Source organism: Oryzias latipes, chromosome 9 (assembly GCF_002234675.1).
Source record: "Oryzias latipes chromosome 9, ASM223467v1".
Classification (NCBI taxonomy): Eukaryota; Metazoa; Chordata; class Actinopteri; order Beloniformes; family Adrianichthyidae; genus Oryzias; species Oryzias latipes.
The window spans coordinates 12,066,288-12,083,597 of NC_019867.2; the positions used below are offsets into that span (position 1 = coordinate 12,066,288).

Here is a 17,310-nt window from a genome sequence, read left to right on the forward strand (position 1 = left end):
AGAAAAAAGCAGCAAAGTACAGAAAAACTAGTGTCCATCATTACTTTAAGAAATGAAGATTAGTCAGTCCAAAAAATTAGGAAAACTTTGAAAGTATCCCCAAGTGCAGTCACTAAAACCATCAAGCGCCACAAAGAAACTGTCTCACATGCGGACCGCCCCAGGAAAGGAAGACCAAGACTCACCTCTGCTGCAGAGGATGAGTTCATCCGAGTCACCAGCCTCAGAAATGGCAGGTTAACAGCAGCTCAGATTAGAGAGCAGGTCAATGGCACACAGAGTTCTAGCAGCAGACACATCTCTACAACAACTGTTAAAAGGAGACTGTGTGAATCAGGCCTTCATTGTAGAATGTCTGCTAGGAAACCACTGCTAAAGAAAGGCAACAAGCAGAAGAGACTTGTTTGGGCTAAAGAACAAGGAATGGACATTAGACCAGTGGAAATCTGTGCTTTGGTCTGATGAGTCCAAATTAGAGATTTTTGGTTCCAACCACTGTGTCTATGCGATGCAGGTGAAGGGATGGACTCTACATGCCTGGTCCCACCAAGAAGCATGGAGGAGGAGGTGTGATGGTGTGGGGGTGCTTTGCTGGAGACACTGTTAGGGATTTATTCTAAATTGAAGGCATACTGAACCAGCATGTCTACCACAGCATCTTGCAGCGGCATGCTATTCCACCTGGTTTGCGTTTAGTTGGACCATCATTTATTTTTTAACAGGACAATGACCCCAAACACATCTCCAGGCTGTTTAAGGGCTATTTGACCAAGAAGGAGAGTGATGGGGGGCTGTGCCAGATGACCTGGCCTTCACAGTCACCTGAACCCAATCGAGATGGTTTGGGATGAGCTAGACCGCAGAGTGAAGCCAAAAGGGCCAACAAGTGCTAAGCATCTCTGAGAATCCTTCAAGACTGGTGGAAGACCATTTCAGGGGACTACCTCTTGAAGCTCATCAAGAGAATGCCAAGAGTGTGCAAAGCAGCAATCAAAGCAAAAGGTGGCTACTTTGAAGAACCTAGAATATTACATATTTTCAGTTGTTTCACACTTTTTTTGTTATGTATATATTCCACATGTGTAATTCATAGTTTTGATGCCTTCGGTGTGAATGTACAATTTTCATAGTCATGAAAATAAAGAAAACTCTTTGAATGAGAAGGTGTGTCCAAACTTAGCATTGCGTGCTTTAAAGCTCACTGACGTGCTAACTGAAATTTATATTCTTAGACTATCAAATTAAAAAATCCACCCTTAGCCAAGCCGCCATAAAAAGAAGAAAAACAGGCGGCAAATTAGAGTGAATGAACTCCGTTAAACTACGTTTGAAGGGTCATCAGTGCAGAATAATCACGGGTATGCCTTCAAAACAGTTGAAGAACAACCTGTCGCTTCGTTTTATTTTTGGCCCTCCGAGGGTGGGTGGAGCTCTGACGTTGACCAATCAGAGACGGTTTAAAACAGGAACTTCCTGCTCTGGGCAGAGGAGCAGTTCTTTGTCAGCTGGTCTTTTAGACTAGTAATTTCGTCGGCTGTCTTAAAAGATAAGTTAACTTGGAACGCTCATGACCAATGAGAATACTAAACATGGGTGAAGTGATGTTTCTGGTTCCATAAGTTGAGACGGACATACGTGGACAGTTAAGATGAAAGGAAGAGTTTTATTTTCTTAGCCTGCTAGCTTAATGCTAGTTATTTGTCTGGGGAATTGTCGACATTCATTGCAACCAGGGAGATGTCTCTACGGCAGACTTACCGCCGCGCGACCGCTAGCATAAAGCAGGAGCAGGATGACGACTCGGATACGGAGGACTCTCACCTGGAGCTTCTCAAAGTGGAAGGGCTGGAATCTCAAATCATCCACAGCGGACACTTCATGGTGTCTTGGCCCCACAGCGAGCACCCTCCGAAGAAAGGCTACGACTTTGACACTGTCAACAAGCAGACCTGTCAGACGTATCACTTCGGCAAGACGAGCACGTCGCACCTCTCCATAGACGCGTCCCTCACTAAACTCTTCGAGTGCATGACCCTTGCTTATAGGTAAATCACAACACACATTGCCTGCTGCGCATTGACGCAGACAATTTCACTTTTCCTTTCAGTGCCGGGCTTGCTTTGGTCCAGCTGATGGGCTCGGAAAAGCACCATCAAGTCTTCTATCTTCCAACTGTAGAGAGGTTTAAAAAGTTCTTACAAATAGGCGAAACAAACATTTATAATTGTGTCTTCACACGCATAAGATCCAACATAATAAATATGTGGATAATTTTCTTTAAAGCTGGTTTTATTTATTTAAAAAGGTTATTTAGAATGTCAGAACCAGAAGCCTTTATTGTCATTTATTATACATAATACAATGAAATTTTAGCAGCCTTGGATTGGTGATACTATAAATTTAAATCAAAATATGTACAGGTAACCAATAAAAAATACAAGTATAAAAAAAATGGAATAAAATAGAGTTCAGTAAAGTGCAGCATAAACATGGATAATTTTGAAGCATGTAAGATCTTCTTAGTTTTATTAAAAGTTTGACATTGAATCAGTTTAAATACCCTTTAAGATGCAAACTGCTTTTTGTCACCGGACAAATTTAATTTTTGAATAGAAAAAACAAATTATATTTAATTTAATGTCAGATAAAAGCAAGCTCAATCAGTAATTTAGACAAAATCAAAGTTCCTTTTAAACTGGTTTGTTAAGTCATAGGTATATATTGCATTAACTTATCAGAGAGCATTGTTTTTATTTATATGTCTGCCTAAAACTTCAGACTTTTGGGTTTTTAAGGAATTTCTTAAAATAATTCATTAAGCGACAAGAAACATATTAGTTTCTTTATACAATAGAACTACACAGTCATTAGGACACTTGTGCTGTGCCCAGACAAGTTTTCAGCAGAGCCTCTGTTCTAACTAACCATACAGTCACTGGAGCTGAATAAACACCGGCAGACGTAATCCTGCATTTATTACATTGGGCACTTTAGCGGTGGAGCTGTGGATTATGTCAACAAATACAATTCAGTGTCATTTCTTATAGTTTTTTTTTTTTTTTTTTGTAAAAATGGACATTTTCAACCTTCTGTTATTCATGTAACATAAAAGCTTAAAACACTTGCCTTTAAATAAATAGCCTCAGAGACAACAGTGATGTAGATACTAATGGACAAAATAAAAACCCTTGCTAAAAATACAATTACAAAGTTGATGTTTGAGCATCTCATCCCCATCTTTCAAACCGCAGCCTCCCTGCAAAGCAGAATCAGTTTCATCACTTGTATTTATGATCCTAACCACTTGCCGTACTCTCAACCCAAAGCTTAGGCCTGATTGTCTGAACTCTCTCTTCACTTCATCCAAACTTTCCCTGGTCTTTCATCAATAGTTTCAGTAGTTTTATTTTCTTGACTTAGACTATTGAAGCAACAAAAGGATGCAGCCGATGATTTCTCCCCAAACATAGCGGGAAAAAGACTGCTTCCAGCTGCACTGAAGTATTTTCAGTTTTCTAGGGGAAGCTCTTACCCGTTTTCTTAACCCTTGTGCTATCTTATCTGACCCCACCCTTACTTTGACGTGTTCTCCCTACCATGACAAAGGTGGATAAAGGTGGAAAGATTTCATGTAATCCATGGACACCAGTGAAGATCACAAATCATTGAAGAAAAAAGGTTCAGAGCACTGTCTAGTGGGTCTAGATGACCCAACTCCCAACATTAAAGTGCCTAGGATAGTACAAGGGTTACAGTGTTTGAAGTAGTGCATCTTTAAAAGTACATATTCTAAAAGCTCTACGTCTCTGTAAAGATGTAACTCTCGTATGAATTTTAAAAGTGCATGTACAAAGTTCATGGTATCCATGCTTTTTACAGCTGTGCTGTTAGCGGCGTCATGACAAGCTGCTCTGAGGATTCCCTCAGACTCTGCAGCAAGTTTGGCTTTCTAGAAGAACTATTAATAGAACAGTTGCTGTTATGCTGCTGTCATTCATCCTATAAAAAGTTACATGTATTTATGCAAGGATGAAATGCATGCTTCCTTACAACTTTTTCATCTAAAATGTTTTGGCCAATTAACAGCTTTTCCGTCTTTGCATCGTCAAACATTAAAGGTACTCAAATTTTGTTGATTTAAAAAAAATCAAACTGAAACAAACTTGACAAGGACATATTGTATTGAATACAGAGCAGAAAGGATGAAGAGAGGGGAAATGTTGTGAGCTGTTTTTGTGATGAGCTTTGTCCTTCATTTGTATAGACTAACGGTCAGTCCACAGTATATTCTGCTTATTCCAATTTTAGCTTCTCAGTTACATACACAAGCTTTTTTTAAATTACATTTAACAACTTTCTCTTGTTTATTTATTTTAGTGGCAAACTGGTGTCTCCTAAATGGAAGAACTTTAAAGGTCTAAAGCTGTTATGGAGAGACAAGATTCGCCTCAACAATGCCATATGGAGAGCCTGGTATATGCAGTGTAAGAGGGCACCTTTTGTCTTTTCATTTGTCATATCTAGAATATGTGTATGCTGATGTCAGGAGCTAGATTTTATTTTTTAATTTTTTTTAGATAATCGCAGAGAAAATTCTACTTAGGTGTATGAAATCCTCATTACTAGTTTGTAAACTGTAACATTTCAAGATTCAAAGACCCACTTCAAGGAAAATCATGTTTTCAACATGCTCGTGTAGCATTTTTCTCATGATGGAGGCCGTGTCTAAAGAAAATTAAGCTAAAAATTGCATGTATGAGTATTTCTTCATTCGAGGGAGCAGAAGAAAAAATGCAGCTGGAAAAAGCTTGAAGCTGTGACGTAGGTGCTACAGTTGGTGAGTGACGAGCTCCCTGCTCCGCTCCATTCCGATGCCTCCACTTGCAGACGCATAGATCCGTGTACCGGTACGACTTTATTTTCCTGGTCTGAGCTGGTCTCTGGATCATAACTGTACAGCTGCATAGCTCTAATGTTGCTCACCCTTTTTGTTGCTCCAGTAACGTTAGGTTGGGCTTATGGGGGGCTGTAAGCTAGCGGGAGAGTGTAAACACATGGATGAAATGCTAATGGGTTTTTCCAGTGCCAAATGTCCCGCCCGTGACTTGGAGGAGAATTTCTAATGAACTCCTGCCGTTCTTCAGAAACTATGTTCTAGACGCAGACAACGTTTATTTTGGCTAAAAACGACAATCCTCATTAATCCTCATCACTGGGAGCACTGTTAAAATGGATCAAAAGACGATTGGAGTGGGACTTTAACTCTTTATGTTTAAAATCTGCTTGTTACAGCATGTAAAACAAAGTATTTAAAACCCTATGTATAGATTGATATAAATATTTGTGCATTCTTAAACCCATCAGGTTGTGTTGGTTCTCGTGTAAGTTTTATTCCAGTTTTAGGCAGGCTGTAAATGTGTGCGTGATATGATTAAAGCTGAGTCTGTGAGACAGTTGACATGTAGTTTTTATTGTTAGTATCTTGTATTTTTAGTCATTTTTCTCTTTGCTCAGATGTGGAAAAGAGAGAGAATCCGGTTTGTCACTTTGTAACGCCTCTGGATGGAAATATGCACTTAGATGTTCACCGAGCTGCAGAGGTAAGGCTTGAAGACATTTTGACTCAAATCTTCTTTCAATTTCCAGTTCTGTTTTCTTTGTTTTCTTCTTTTTTATGTTGTTTTTGCAGCAAGAATAGATTTCTGTCATTTGGAATCTTAGCTGTCACTGAGTTTGACGTTTCCCTGCCGCTTCCTTCCTCTTTGCTGAGTCCTTACTGTGATCTGAGGTTGAGTTCCTGTCTTCTGCAGACCATTGCCAGTGATGGAAGGTGCTGGAAAAGAAGAATAGAAATTGTCATTAGAGAATACCACAAGTGGAGAACATACTTTAAGAAAAGGGTAATGTTTAGCTTAATGAAACAACACTTTTTTTGCTTTGGCAGATGAAGGTGGTTGTTTTCATTTTTGTTTGTTTTAGTAAGCCATAAAAAAAATTCATTGTGGTGCTTTGTCTCTTCTAGCTTCATAAACACAAAGATGACGACCTCTCAAGCTTACTTACGGTATGCAAAACTGCTTTGTTTCCCCACAGTCTTAATATTGTAAAAAAGTACTTAAATGTATGGGCTTAATACCTTTTATAAGGAACAGTTATTACCATGCAGAGAAACTGTTGTATGCTTGCATGTGTGTGCATGGCTGGAAAGGGTTTTGGCTCTATCAAAGAAAAAATGCTTTTCAACTATCTGAAATATGTCTGTCTTTGCACAAATTATACAAAAACCCATTATTAAATAGTCTCCTATTGCATTGTTTGAAGCTATGGAATGTCCCTGGGGTTTTTGTCTGTTACACTTCTGTTTGAGAAAAAAATATTTAGTGTTCATTTGTTGATACTGCCATACTCCCACTGACATAGCAGCCAAATCTCTGCTTCACTCCCTACTCATGTTGATGCACGATCTGGGTACATAGATGGTTGTTTGATAGGCCTGCACAATATACCGCAAATTTATCGTTATCGCGACATTAGGCTGTGCAATATGCATACCGCAAAAGACGGCGAAAATCGCAATAAATGGTTACCTTAAATTTGCTAAAACAATCTCATGGCAGCTTGAAATATTGAACAAATGAAATAAATCTCTTTATGCATTTAACCAATCAGAAGGACCCGTTTACGTTGTTGATCAATCAGATGAGCCCTTTTATGTTTGATGTTTGCCTCCTACGTCGACGAGGGTCATTTGGAGTCTAATTTTTAAACTGTTGCAGTGAAATGGAAATGATGTTTTTGGTTGTTTTGCTATTTGTTTATATACCGCAAATTATATCGTTATCGCAATATTAATCACCAATATCGCATATCGCGAGTTTTCCTCATATCGTGCAGCCCTATTGTTTGATATGTAGTGTCTGAATTGTTGTCATGGATAGGAATAACTGGTATTTAGTTAAAAAATCTTTTAAAAGAAAAATGCTCTGTTTCAGTGAATTGTTCTGCTTTGGATGTAAACTGAGGCTCACAGCATCATTTGCAGAAATCTGTTCCTCTTATGGAAATGTTTACTTTTTGTAAATATAAGGTTTATACATACATTTTGAACTATTTTGGGGCCTCCCTATTGACATGAGATAGATTGGAATAATCATATCAGATTTTTTTCCTTGCATCATTCAGAGTATTATCTAACGTGCCAAAAGTGTGATCAATTTTCTGCAGATAAATTAGAAAATAAACTATGTTTGGGCATGATTTATGAAACTACTGTCTCTAGTTGGCTGTACACAACACTGCATCCATGTGTGACATTAACCAGCTTGATGGTTGCACTTTCAATACTCCAAGGGGCCAGAGGAGCAGTTGTCGCTGTTTGGGGAAATCTCTCCAGACGTGCTGCGTGTCTCCTTTTGTCAGGATGAAGAGAGTGCTGCACGTCGTCTGCCTCGAAAGCACATCGAAACACCCGCCCCGATGGAGATGGACCCCCTCTTTGACATGGACGTTTTAATGTCCGAGTTTTCGGACACCTTGTTTTCCACGCTGGCCTCTCACCAGCCTCTAGCCTGGCCAAATCCCAGAGAGATCGGTAAGTTTCGTATAACTGTTGTGCACTTTGGTCATTATAAATCCAAGTCTGTCATTTGAGTTCACGTCTTTTGAGCCTTTTAACACATTTTCTTAAATTATTTGACCAATCTGTCAAACCCCAGCATTTTTTTGTAGCGGTTAGCTCCTCATCTCCTTCATCTCCCACAGCTCATGCAGGGAACGCAGACATGATCCAGCCGGGACTCATCCCTTTACAACCCAACCTCGATTTCATGGACTCCTGTGATCCTCTGCAAGGTAACAGGAAACCACCAGTCCTAGTTGGAGCACACTCAGACTAATAGTTTACACTTTATTTTGATTCAAGCACATCTGTGCCAGCTACTACAGCAATCTGCTAAGCCTAACGCAGGAGGTAGTGTGGTTTTACTAACCTCTAACTAACATAGAGACTCTTGTTCCAGACTTATTTCACAGCCTTCGTCAGCCCGCCTTCCCCTCTGTTTTCCCCACTTCAACATCTGTCACCCCTCTACCCAGCAGCAGCGCTCAGTCACAGGTAATCACCCAACCAAAGCTCAGCTCCTAATAAGTCATTTCCCTGAAAATTTTAAGATTTTTTTACCGTTTTTTGAAAATCATTTGCATTTTGTTTTTTGCTTCTGTGTAATCACACATAATTTTTAATATAATATTACTAAACATTTTCAGGTTGTTTCTTAAACAAACCTGGTTGTTCTACAGAAAATGTGAAAGTAATTTCTTGTTTCAAAAATCGTTTTCTTCATTTCTGTATTTAGGGGTTGAGTTAAAAAATAATGTAGCTTTTTTTTTTTCCTTTTGTAAATACACCTCTAGTACTTTGCATGAGCTGGTTAATATTTTTTATTGATCAAGTTTTCATCAGACACGGCTGTAGACGGAGGATCAGAAACAGTCGTGTCATTTTCTCTGATTTACACTCATTTTATGGGTATTTTCAGAACTGTTGCAATAGATTTGATTCTCTGTCTGCCTATTTCTCTCTAGGATATTTTAATTAATGAATTGGCAATGTTAATCTACTAAAATGATTTTAATTCTACAGGTGATTCTTGAAGTGTTTCATAACTTGCACATAGATTTTCTTTTTTTTTTGCATACTAATGTGTAATGTTTATTTTTCCCTGAGCAGCTGTTGTTGTATCTTGAATTAAACCCAAGTCCTAATCTAACAGATCTGTTTGCTTTAATCTGCCAAATACAGAGTCACACATTTACTAAATCGTGTTATAAACGCTTAAATTCTGCACAAACCAGTTGACTTTGAAGGAGAAACTTAGAACTGTTCTGTCAGTCGGCTCAGGCCAGTTCAGCAATCATCAGTGGCATCATTCATTCTTCCACTTGTTTCACAGATGGGGGTTTCCAACCAGAGCCTGCTCACTGCTCTAAACACCAAGTTGTAAAGTTATCATTAACAGAAATATGTTTATTTATTAAGAGTCCTCATCATGTGGACTTAGGCTCCATCTAATGTCAATCCTATACATATTTACACTATTGTTGAGTTTAACAGTAATATTAAATGTAACGCAGTCCCTTCATCCTGTTTTTATACACACCCAGGCTGTTTTCTGATTGGTAAACATGTTGGGTTTGACTTCTTCCATGGGCTGCTGGTCTTCTTCAAATTAGATTAGTGCATGGAGTCAATAAAAACATAGATTGGCGGGTGATGTGTGTTTATGTGTGTAAAATTTATTTTCCACATTTGACCCGTCCTCTAAGGGAGCGGTGAGCTGCAAAGACACCACAACACTTGGAAGACCAAAAAATATCAATTGGTTATTGCAGATGGACAAGCATAAAATTCCTGGAACATTTGTTATTGAAATAAAAGTTAGTATACTCATTGCTTTGATTAGACCCAAGCCGATTCTTAAGACTGATACAGATAAGACATGCAGTTTTTTCACTGCCTAAAGCTGCCATTTGGAGCATTTCTAAAAATATACCTTCAGAAGAAAACAATGTTAATGCAAACAAGGTCTTGTCAGTGGCAGGGGTCTCCAACCCTTTTCCCGGTGGGCTACCACCCTGCCTGTTTTTGCAGCTAACCCTGCTTTAGTAATTGCTGCTCACCTGGATCAGGTGTGTTCAGTCGATCAGAAACCAGGCTAACTCAGTCCAGCTAGTCAGCGTCTACTGAAGCAGGATTAGCTGCAAAACAAGCAGGGCGGTAGTCCACGAGGAACCGGGTGTAGAGGGAGAGGAGAGAAACAGTCCCCCCCCCCCCCCCCCCCCCCCCTTAGGCCATGTTTACTGTTTAACAATATCAATAAATCTTTTTCAACAACCAAAAAACAGTGTAATAGTCATGTGTATTTGAGCACATTGCACTATAAGAAGTTGCTAAATACGTTTTTCTTTTTTTCTTATCCCTTGCCAGGCTTCATTATTGCCTTCCTTGAATCTCTCAGTCAACCACCCTTCTGGCTCCCTGCCCATGTCCTCTCCCATGACCACTCAGACGTCTGAAACCGGTGTGGCTGGCTATGAACAAAACTGCATGCCTTTGTTTGCTAGGCAAGTGGCGTCCAGCAATCAGTCCGTGGTTTCTTCCGAGTCCCTGTCCCGTGAACCTCTGGTGCAGTGCCTTCAGGGTCAGAACTTGGCGTCAGCTACAACTATAGTGCCTTCACCTCTGAACAACCCCTCCACTCTGGATGAGGACGTGACTTCATCTGTGACGACACACACAGCTCCTTCTACAGTAACTTCCAGCAATGTCACCACCACCACTACCATCAGCCACATGTCCGACTATAGCTCCATGTCCACACAGCCTCCACCTCTCCCATCCCAACTCCAACCTCTGGCTTCATTGACTGGCGGTCCCGTCCAGCCGCCTCAGTCTTTTGCCCTACCTCACCCTCTCCAGTCAAACAGTGCCATCAAAGTTAGACCTCGGCAGAAGATTGCGCCTTCTACATCTCACCTCATTTTCACAGGTCTGGGCTTTCTCATTGACTGACTGCTTGTTTACCTTAGAATGTCATTATTTAACCTTGGTTACCACAAGATAGCGCTCAAGCATCAGTCTGCATTTAAAAGAGGCTGTGGTAACGCCATAATGTATGGTTTGTTTGTGAGTTAGTTATTGATGCTCAAGGTAGTAACAGAACAGAAAAAATAAAATGTAAAAAAAGGAAATATTTTAGATAAAATAAGAGAAACATAAACAAAAAAGGTACGATACGAGAAGAAAAAAAAACGGCGGCAAAGAATCTTTTGTATGTGGTAACGTCTTATTTACTTGCACACTGGGTATTCACACTAAAAACACCAGAGTGCAGGGCTATCAGTTGCAAGTGTTTTTTCTTGATTTGATGTTCAGGAAGCATTCTGTTTTAAAAAGAACTCTCACTGCAGTGCAGAAGTCATTATGTTCTCCTCCCTGAGTTCATTTTCTGGCCTTGAATCATCCATGTTGGAAAACAAGGACGGAGGCATTCCCACACTTCTGTTCTGAAGGTCCCATGCTTTGCTTGATAAGAGATGTGAATTATCACAGTAGACATACAGGTGTTGCTGAAACGAGTCAAGATGTATGAACCTAGAATGGTTTGGCAAGCCCACAAAATTACAGAAAGAGAAATAAAAAAGGAAAATACATTACATTTAGTACAAAAAGAGAGGTACAACAACGGCTAGCTTTTTTTCAGGTAAGGATTTTATCTTGTATTAGATTAGTTGACCCCTGCAGTTAAATCACCTTTCTGAGAACATTTTTAAGGAGCCATCTGATGTCAAAAATGTAAATGAATATTAACCACAATACAGCAATATTTTCCTTTTATGAGGAGTCTGTAGCTGTACATGTCTACACTTTCAGTGTGTGATGGATTGCATGTCCTTTCAGCTCCTTTTCCCGGTCATCACAGTGCAGTGCTTGTCACCCCCCCAAATCTAAAACCAGATGTGGTTTCTGCTAACAATAGCCTGGTTATCGCTCCTTCTCATCCTGGAACGGTACGTTGTAGATTCACTCAAACCCCATTGACACATTTTTGTTGTTTTTTTCTTGTTACGTCTCCAGGTTTACAAAGTAAAGTGCATTATTTTTTTCAATTTTTTATTTTTCTCTCATTTCTGTCGTGTCCCAGGGTTCAGGATTTCATGTTTTGCCTCAAACCCAAAAGACTCCTCAGCTAATGATGCCTAAAGACAATCCATATTCACCAAGTCCTAAAAACCAGAAGCAGTCCCCTGGTACTGGTGAGAATTTCTTTTATTTGGGTTGTTGGTGGTCTGCCATCCATGTATACTTAAAAAGAAAAAGAAAAAAAGCTTATTTGTATTTGTTGTTGTTTTTGTTTTTTTTTTTTTAGTTCACAGTCAGCCAGGATCCAGTCAGGGGTCACCCTGTGGGTTAGATCAAGTACCCAGTCCCCCATCACTGATGATTGGCAGTAGTACATTTCTGACAAAGAGTGAACACAATCAGGTTTGTGTGTGAGGGTTTTCTTAGGGAACACTTGTCAGAAAATGAACCGCCACTCCACAGGCTTTACATCCTAATCCATAGAAATGAACATCAGTTCAGTGACGTTGCATGTGTGTAATGTTTGGGCAGAGTCGGAGGACAACACACATATCTGCAGAACAGAAGAGACGATCCAACATAAACATTGGCTTTAAGACACTCTGCAATCTTGTTCCCACGCTGAGGACATTATCGAACGTAGGTCCTTGTATTTGCCCTTATCACTTGTTAACAAAGCAGCATCTACTTCTAGGAACTAACAGCCTCATTGCCTAACTACCTGGGTAGGTCCCCAATGCAACCACACTACAGAAGACGGTGGAGCACATTAGTAAGCTTCAGCAGGAGAGGCAGCAGATGCAGGAAGAGATCAAGAAACTACGAGAAGAAATTGAAGAGCTCAACACTTCCATTAGGTATGTACAACACTTGTATACGTCCACTGTGAGCGTGGCACCCAAACTAATGAACTATCTGTTTTTCCTGCTGTATTTCAGCGCATGTCAGGAGCAGCTGCCTGCAACAGGAGTTCCAATGAGGCAGAATCGTCTGGACCACATGGAGGAGAGGTTCAACGATTATGTACAGAGGCACACTTTTCAGAACTGGAAGTTCTGGATCGTATCCTCCAATAAAACCCCTCGCATGTTCTATGCTGTTCAGAATCCATATATATTTCTTTATCACGTAAACCCCCCTATTGAAAGGGATAGATCTGTTTTCTGTCAGTAACCAGTCTGCTATCTTGTTTTATCTAGAGTTAAACCACTGAGTCACTTCATGGGAAAACGGTTCAAATGACTTTTTCCTGTGTCGTTAACAGTTGTTAGTTGTAGTGAAACATTCAACTGTTGCAGCATATATTCAGTGGTGTTGCCTCTAGTTATTAAGGTTTGCTGATGTGCAGACTTTACCACAAACTTGGCAGATCAAAGCAAAACAACAACAAAACTAAACGGCACATGGTACACGGTAAAATTACCTGTGCCGGCACACATCCACTCTTGCCTGGTTTGGAGGCCAAAATCTCTAATCTCTTTCAGGATTGGCTGCTTTTATTTAAACAGGACTGTATACACTGACATTAATTTTATGTGGAAAAAAGCTGGGTCATTTTTGTTTTGTTTGTTTTTTATAACCTTGTGGTCCTATTAATAAGCTGTAAGTGAACATTTAATTAGATTTTTTAGACAAGGTTTGAAGTAGGAGATCTGTGCCTTCAAAATATTATAGATCAATCATTGTTCCTTTTATCTGAATAATTGTTTTTTTATTTTATCCATAGTTTGTTGCTGCTTTTCTCTGCTTAAATTCTAGACCATTTGCTTCTACCTGGAGCTCAGATTCCATTTTCCAATTGCAAAATTCTCTTGGTGTAAAAAAGAATGGAGAAAAAAAACATGTTTTTTACACAGGAAGTGGCGAAACAAAAGCCTCAAATGTACACATGATGTTTAAACATATTCTTTAGGATTTCCTTGACCTTTTTACTTTTCAGTTTAGCGTCATCATCAAGCCTCTGTTTGAGTCATTCAACAGCATGGTGACGACAACAAGCAAAGCCAGGCTGTGCCAGACCACACTGCAGTGGTTGGATTGTCACTGCTCTCTCCCAGTCCTCAGGCCAAGTAAGGCTAAATACCTGGAAAGTGTTATTATCGCAATAATTTTACTTCTTAATAGTTTGTGTTTGATCTTCTGTCTTATAATATTTATATACGGAAAGGTGCTTTTAAAAATAGTTTTTTCTTTTTAAGTTTTTTAAGATTTCTACCAATGTTCGTGTGCTTCTAAATAGCTTTACCTTATAGTGTTAAAATATTAGGAGTTGCATTTTCTATATTCTACTTTATGATTAGCAGCGATTACTAATTTATCATCCAAGTTTCTTAAATTTTTGGTCTTAATATTTAATAGTCTATGTTGTTTTATATAGGTCTTTATGTTAGTCCATTTTAAAATAAATGATTGGGAGATTAATTTAATTCATTGATATTGGAAAGTGGTGTTTTTGTTTTTTATTATTTTTAATTAGAAAGGGAAATTTATGAATCAGCAGAAATTGATGTTCCAGTTTGTTTGTTTTTAAAAAACAAATGAGAGGGGAAAACATTTGTGATTTTAAGTGGGACTTCCCAAAATCTTTTTCTAGTAAGAGCTTTTTTTCTCACTGTTTTACATACGTGTTCTTTTTTAACATAAAAACCGCGCACCTTGCCACATGGTACTTCCCAATGCTGCAGGCCAACCTGCTCTGTCGGATATTAAAGAAAAAGCTCAAGATTTTATCATATTGGAGGCGTTTCTCTTTTTTAAATCAGTGTACTTTGTACAAATGCTCTAATAAACTCAGATTAGACTCTTTTTGTATTTAAAAAAAACTGCGATGAGCAGGAGATGGTAATAAAATTTCACCTTTTTCAAATAAAAGATTTCAAGTGCTATTATAGAATAAATGAAAAGGCAAGGAAAAGGAGAAATTTTTAGCCCAATTCTAGAATGAAAAACAAGAGCAGTGATCTTATAGAATAACACTTTACGATCAATTAATACTTTTTGGTAATTTATTTAAATAAAATAAATATTCAGAATGGTAAAACATGTATTATAAAGATAATATTTACTGCAAATCAAAGAAAACTTTTTGAGCACAGAACAGTTTTGAGCCAAATTCCAGCTCTGACGAGGAAAACAAAGACCAGCATGGATGTACAGTATGTGTCAACAAGTGGATGCATCAGAATAGAGTGGAGCAAGGAGCTTGTGGCTTTCATCAGAATGGGTCTTCAATGACAGACACAAATCAATAAGAAATGGGGATTTAATTGAAAAACAAATTTTTGAGAGTTTTAGTCACAGCAAACTCCAAAGCATGTGGGAAACATTTCTAAATTCTTAATATTTTCTATGGACGGTAGTCTTGATGCTCTGTTATGTTTATTCAAAAAGTGTTCTTTAAAGGCCCATTCTGATGAATTTTATGGGTTTCTTATTGCATTTCTGAGTATTTCTTTGTTCAATCCATTGTGAATCAGGAGCAGAGGAAAGACGCCATTAGAAAAAGCTGGTATTTGTGACATAGAAAATGCATTGGGCAGGCCACAAGCTCCCTGCCCCGAGCTTTAAGGAAGGGGAAGGAGGGTGGGGTTGTTCCGCACCAACTCAAATTTCGAATGCACTCTGCAGACACTATGTCCTAGAAAATGACATAGGCATATTCATAATAAAAGACTACTGGGAAGATGATCAGAGATCAGGTTTTCAAAAAGTGTCTTGTGGTTTCAGAATTGCATTGTTTTTGTTTTTGCAGTGGTGCTGAGCAGACTCTGTCATCTGAGCACGACCACGTCCATTCTCAGCCATCCTCTACGCCTTCCAGACGAGGCGATCAAGGCCGTCACCAACACAGACGTGTAGAGTTAAATCGAAGGTGACTGGAAAAACCCGCCGAACATTAAAAAAGAAGAAAAAAAATATTTGTTTTCCAGTGAGGATCATACAGATACATATTTGGAAATTGTTCCTTGGGTTTTATTTGTAAAACCAAATTACTGACTGAACAGAATGTTCTCTAATATAAAAACATTGTGTGTTTAAAGGAGAAATGAGTGAATCTGAAGTTTAAAAAACAAAAGCAGTTTTCTATAGTGGTGGGACTTTTGCAAAACAGCATGGAAATCTTTTTTTTTTTTTTTTTTTTTTTGCTCCCTGGAAGGACCTTTACTGGGATGTTGGTGATCTTCTGTGAAGAGGTTTGGTCATCACTATACAATCATGATTGTTCACTCAGGTGAATATTACACTGCGACTTAACACCAGTGTTTCCTGGTGGTCTCCGTCCACACTGAACTCCTGTCTGCACATTGGGCCTGTTTCTAGCAGGTCAAAATGTCAATTTAGCTTTTTCGAGGTTGCATCAGGTAAATTCCACACATGGACTCACACTGTGGCATGTTGCAGCATGACAGTTTTTCTACTTAAACCCTTATAGGGAGCATAACTGACAGTACAAAGGATTACTATATATACATTTATGCATGGAGAAGTACAATGTTGTAGGATCCAGCCTGCAGGAGGGGCCCTTTTCATTCTTTATCTCTCTCAGGGCTGCACTTTGAAAGATTTTCATCAGAACAAATCAAGTCAGGATTTTATTTATTTTCTTTGGAAGTTAGACACTTTGTCTATAAATGTACGGACTGATGTTGTTTTGCTGTTATTCTTTTCTTACTTGTTGACAAAAAAGAGGGGAAAAAGAACTATTTAAAATTGAAGCCATATTAAACAAAAACACACACAAAAAAAACAAGGTTTTAGAGCAAACGAGGCTACCAGGACTGGCAGTAGTTAGCCTTATGGACAAAGTGTCCTTACCCGTAACTGCAAACTAAAGTGGAATTATGTGTATGTAAGTGATTGTGACTCTCAATACACTCCTCAGGCAAATGTCATGTTTTTACAAAATTGAGTTTACAGTAGCAAAAAGCACCATTTTTGCTGATGAATGTTTAGTTTTGATGTGGTTCAGATAGCGCAACTTAAACATGGGCGTTCTCTAGATTTAGTTTGCGGTGTGATTTTTCTTTTCAAGCTAATGCACATTTTCCTGTAAAAACAGGAGTCTTTGGAGGATGGTCAATTAAAAAAAAAAAAAAAAGAAAAAAAATAGACAAAGCCCAGCCCCTTTGTCCACTTTGCTTCGGTTAAGCACAAATTTTGAAACCTGGCGAATCTTTTAAATAGACAAATATTTACAAATCCGTTTTTCTAAAAAAATTAAGCTTTAGCGTATTTCCAAAACAAGAGATATGACTATATCACCAAAGTGATTTAAATGGCCTTGTTTTAAGTTTCTGGTACCTTTTTATAATAATTTATTGCTTTCTAAAAATGCATTTCTTTTGCTCGCATATTGTATTTTTGTGATACTTTTCTATGATTGCATGAAGAAAGACCAGTGTTCCCCTGTAGCCCTTGTGAGGATTTTTTTTTTGTATGCAACATCCTCTGTTTCTCTCCTTTTTGTCTCTCCACATCAACAGTCCATTTTCCCTTGCCTTTTATGTGAGGAAGTTTTTACCGTTTTATAATGTACAGTGTATCTTGCATATCGGTTCTGCACTCGTTGGGTCTCCCCATGTTTCTATATGACATTGTGTTAAGCAAAAAAATAGATAAAAATATATTTTCTTATGCTTAATGGGAGTTCTTGTCAACATGTTTCTGAT

At 38.6% G+C, this 17,310-nt stretch overlaps 1 protein-coding gene across 5 annotated transcripts; it reads left to right on the plus strand.

The window, feature by feature from the left end:
* The first annotated feature begins 1,462 nt into the window (after window positions 1-1,462).
* mlxip (MLX interacting protein) lies at window positions 1,463-16,859 on the plus strand. Of its 5 annotated transcripts, none has more exons than XM_011479106.3 (18): window positions 1,464-2,045; window positions 4,378-4,484; window positions 5,515-5,600; window positions 5,811-5,900; window positions 6,023-6,064; window positions 7,351-7,591; window positions 7,762-7,851; window positions 8,019-8,113; window positions 9,986-10,547; window positions 11,459-11,568; window positions 11,703-11,814; window positions 11,928-12,043; window positions 12,173-12,280; window positions 12,371-12,498; window positions 12,580-12,703; window positions 13,581-13,710; window positions 15,393-15,512; window positions 15,798-16,859. In XM_011479106.3, exons 1-17 carry the CDS (start codon window positions 1,738-1,740, stop codon window positions 15,497-15,499), a joined length of 2,556 nt encoding a protein of 851 aa, XP_011477408.1. In that variant the 5' UTR covers window positions 1,464-1,737; the 3' UTR covers window positions 15,500-15,512; window positions 15,798-16,859. The 5 variants fall into 5 exon arrangements, with proteins under 5 accessions (XP_020561549.1, XP_011477408.1, XP_020561550.1 ...); XM_020705891.2 differs by lacking the exon at window positions 15,798-16,859 and having other exon boundaries at window positions 9,986-10,309; window positions 10,382-10,547; window positions 15,393-15,544; XM_020705890.2 differs by lacking the exon at window positions 15,798-16,859 and having other exon boundaries at window positions 1,463-2,045; window positions 11,703-11,808; window positions 15,393-15,544.
* The last annotated feature ends 451 nt before the right edge of the window (window positions 16,860-17,310 follow it).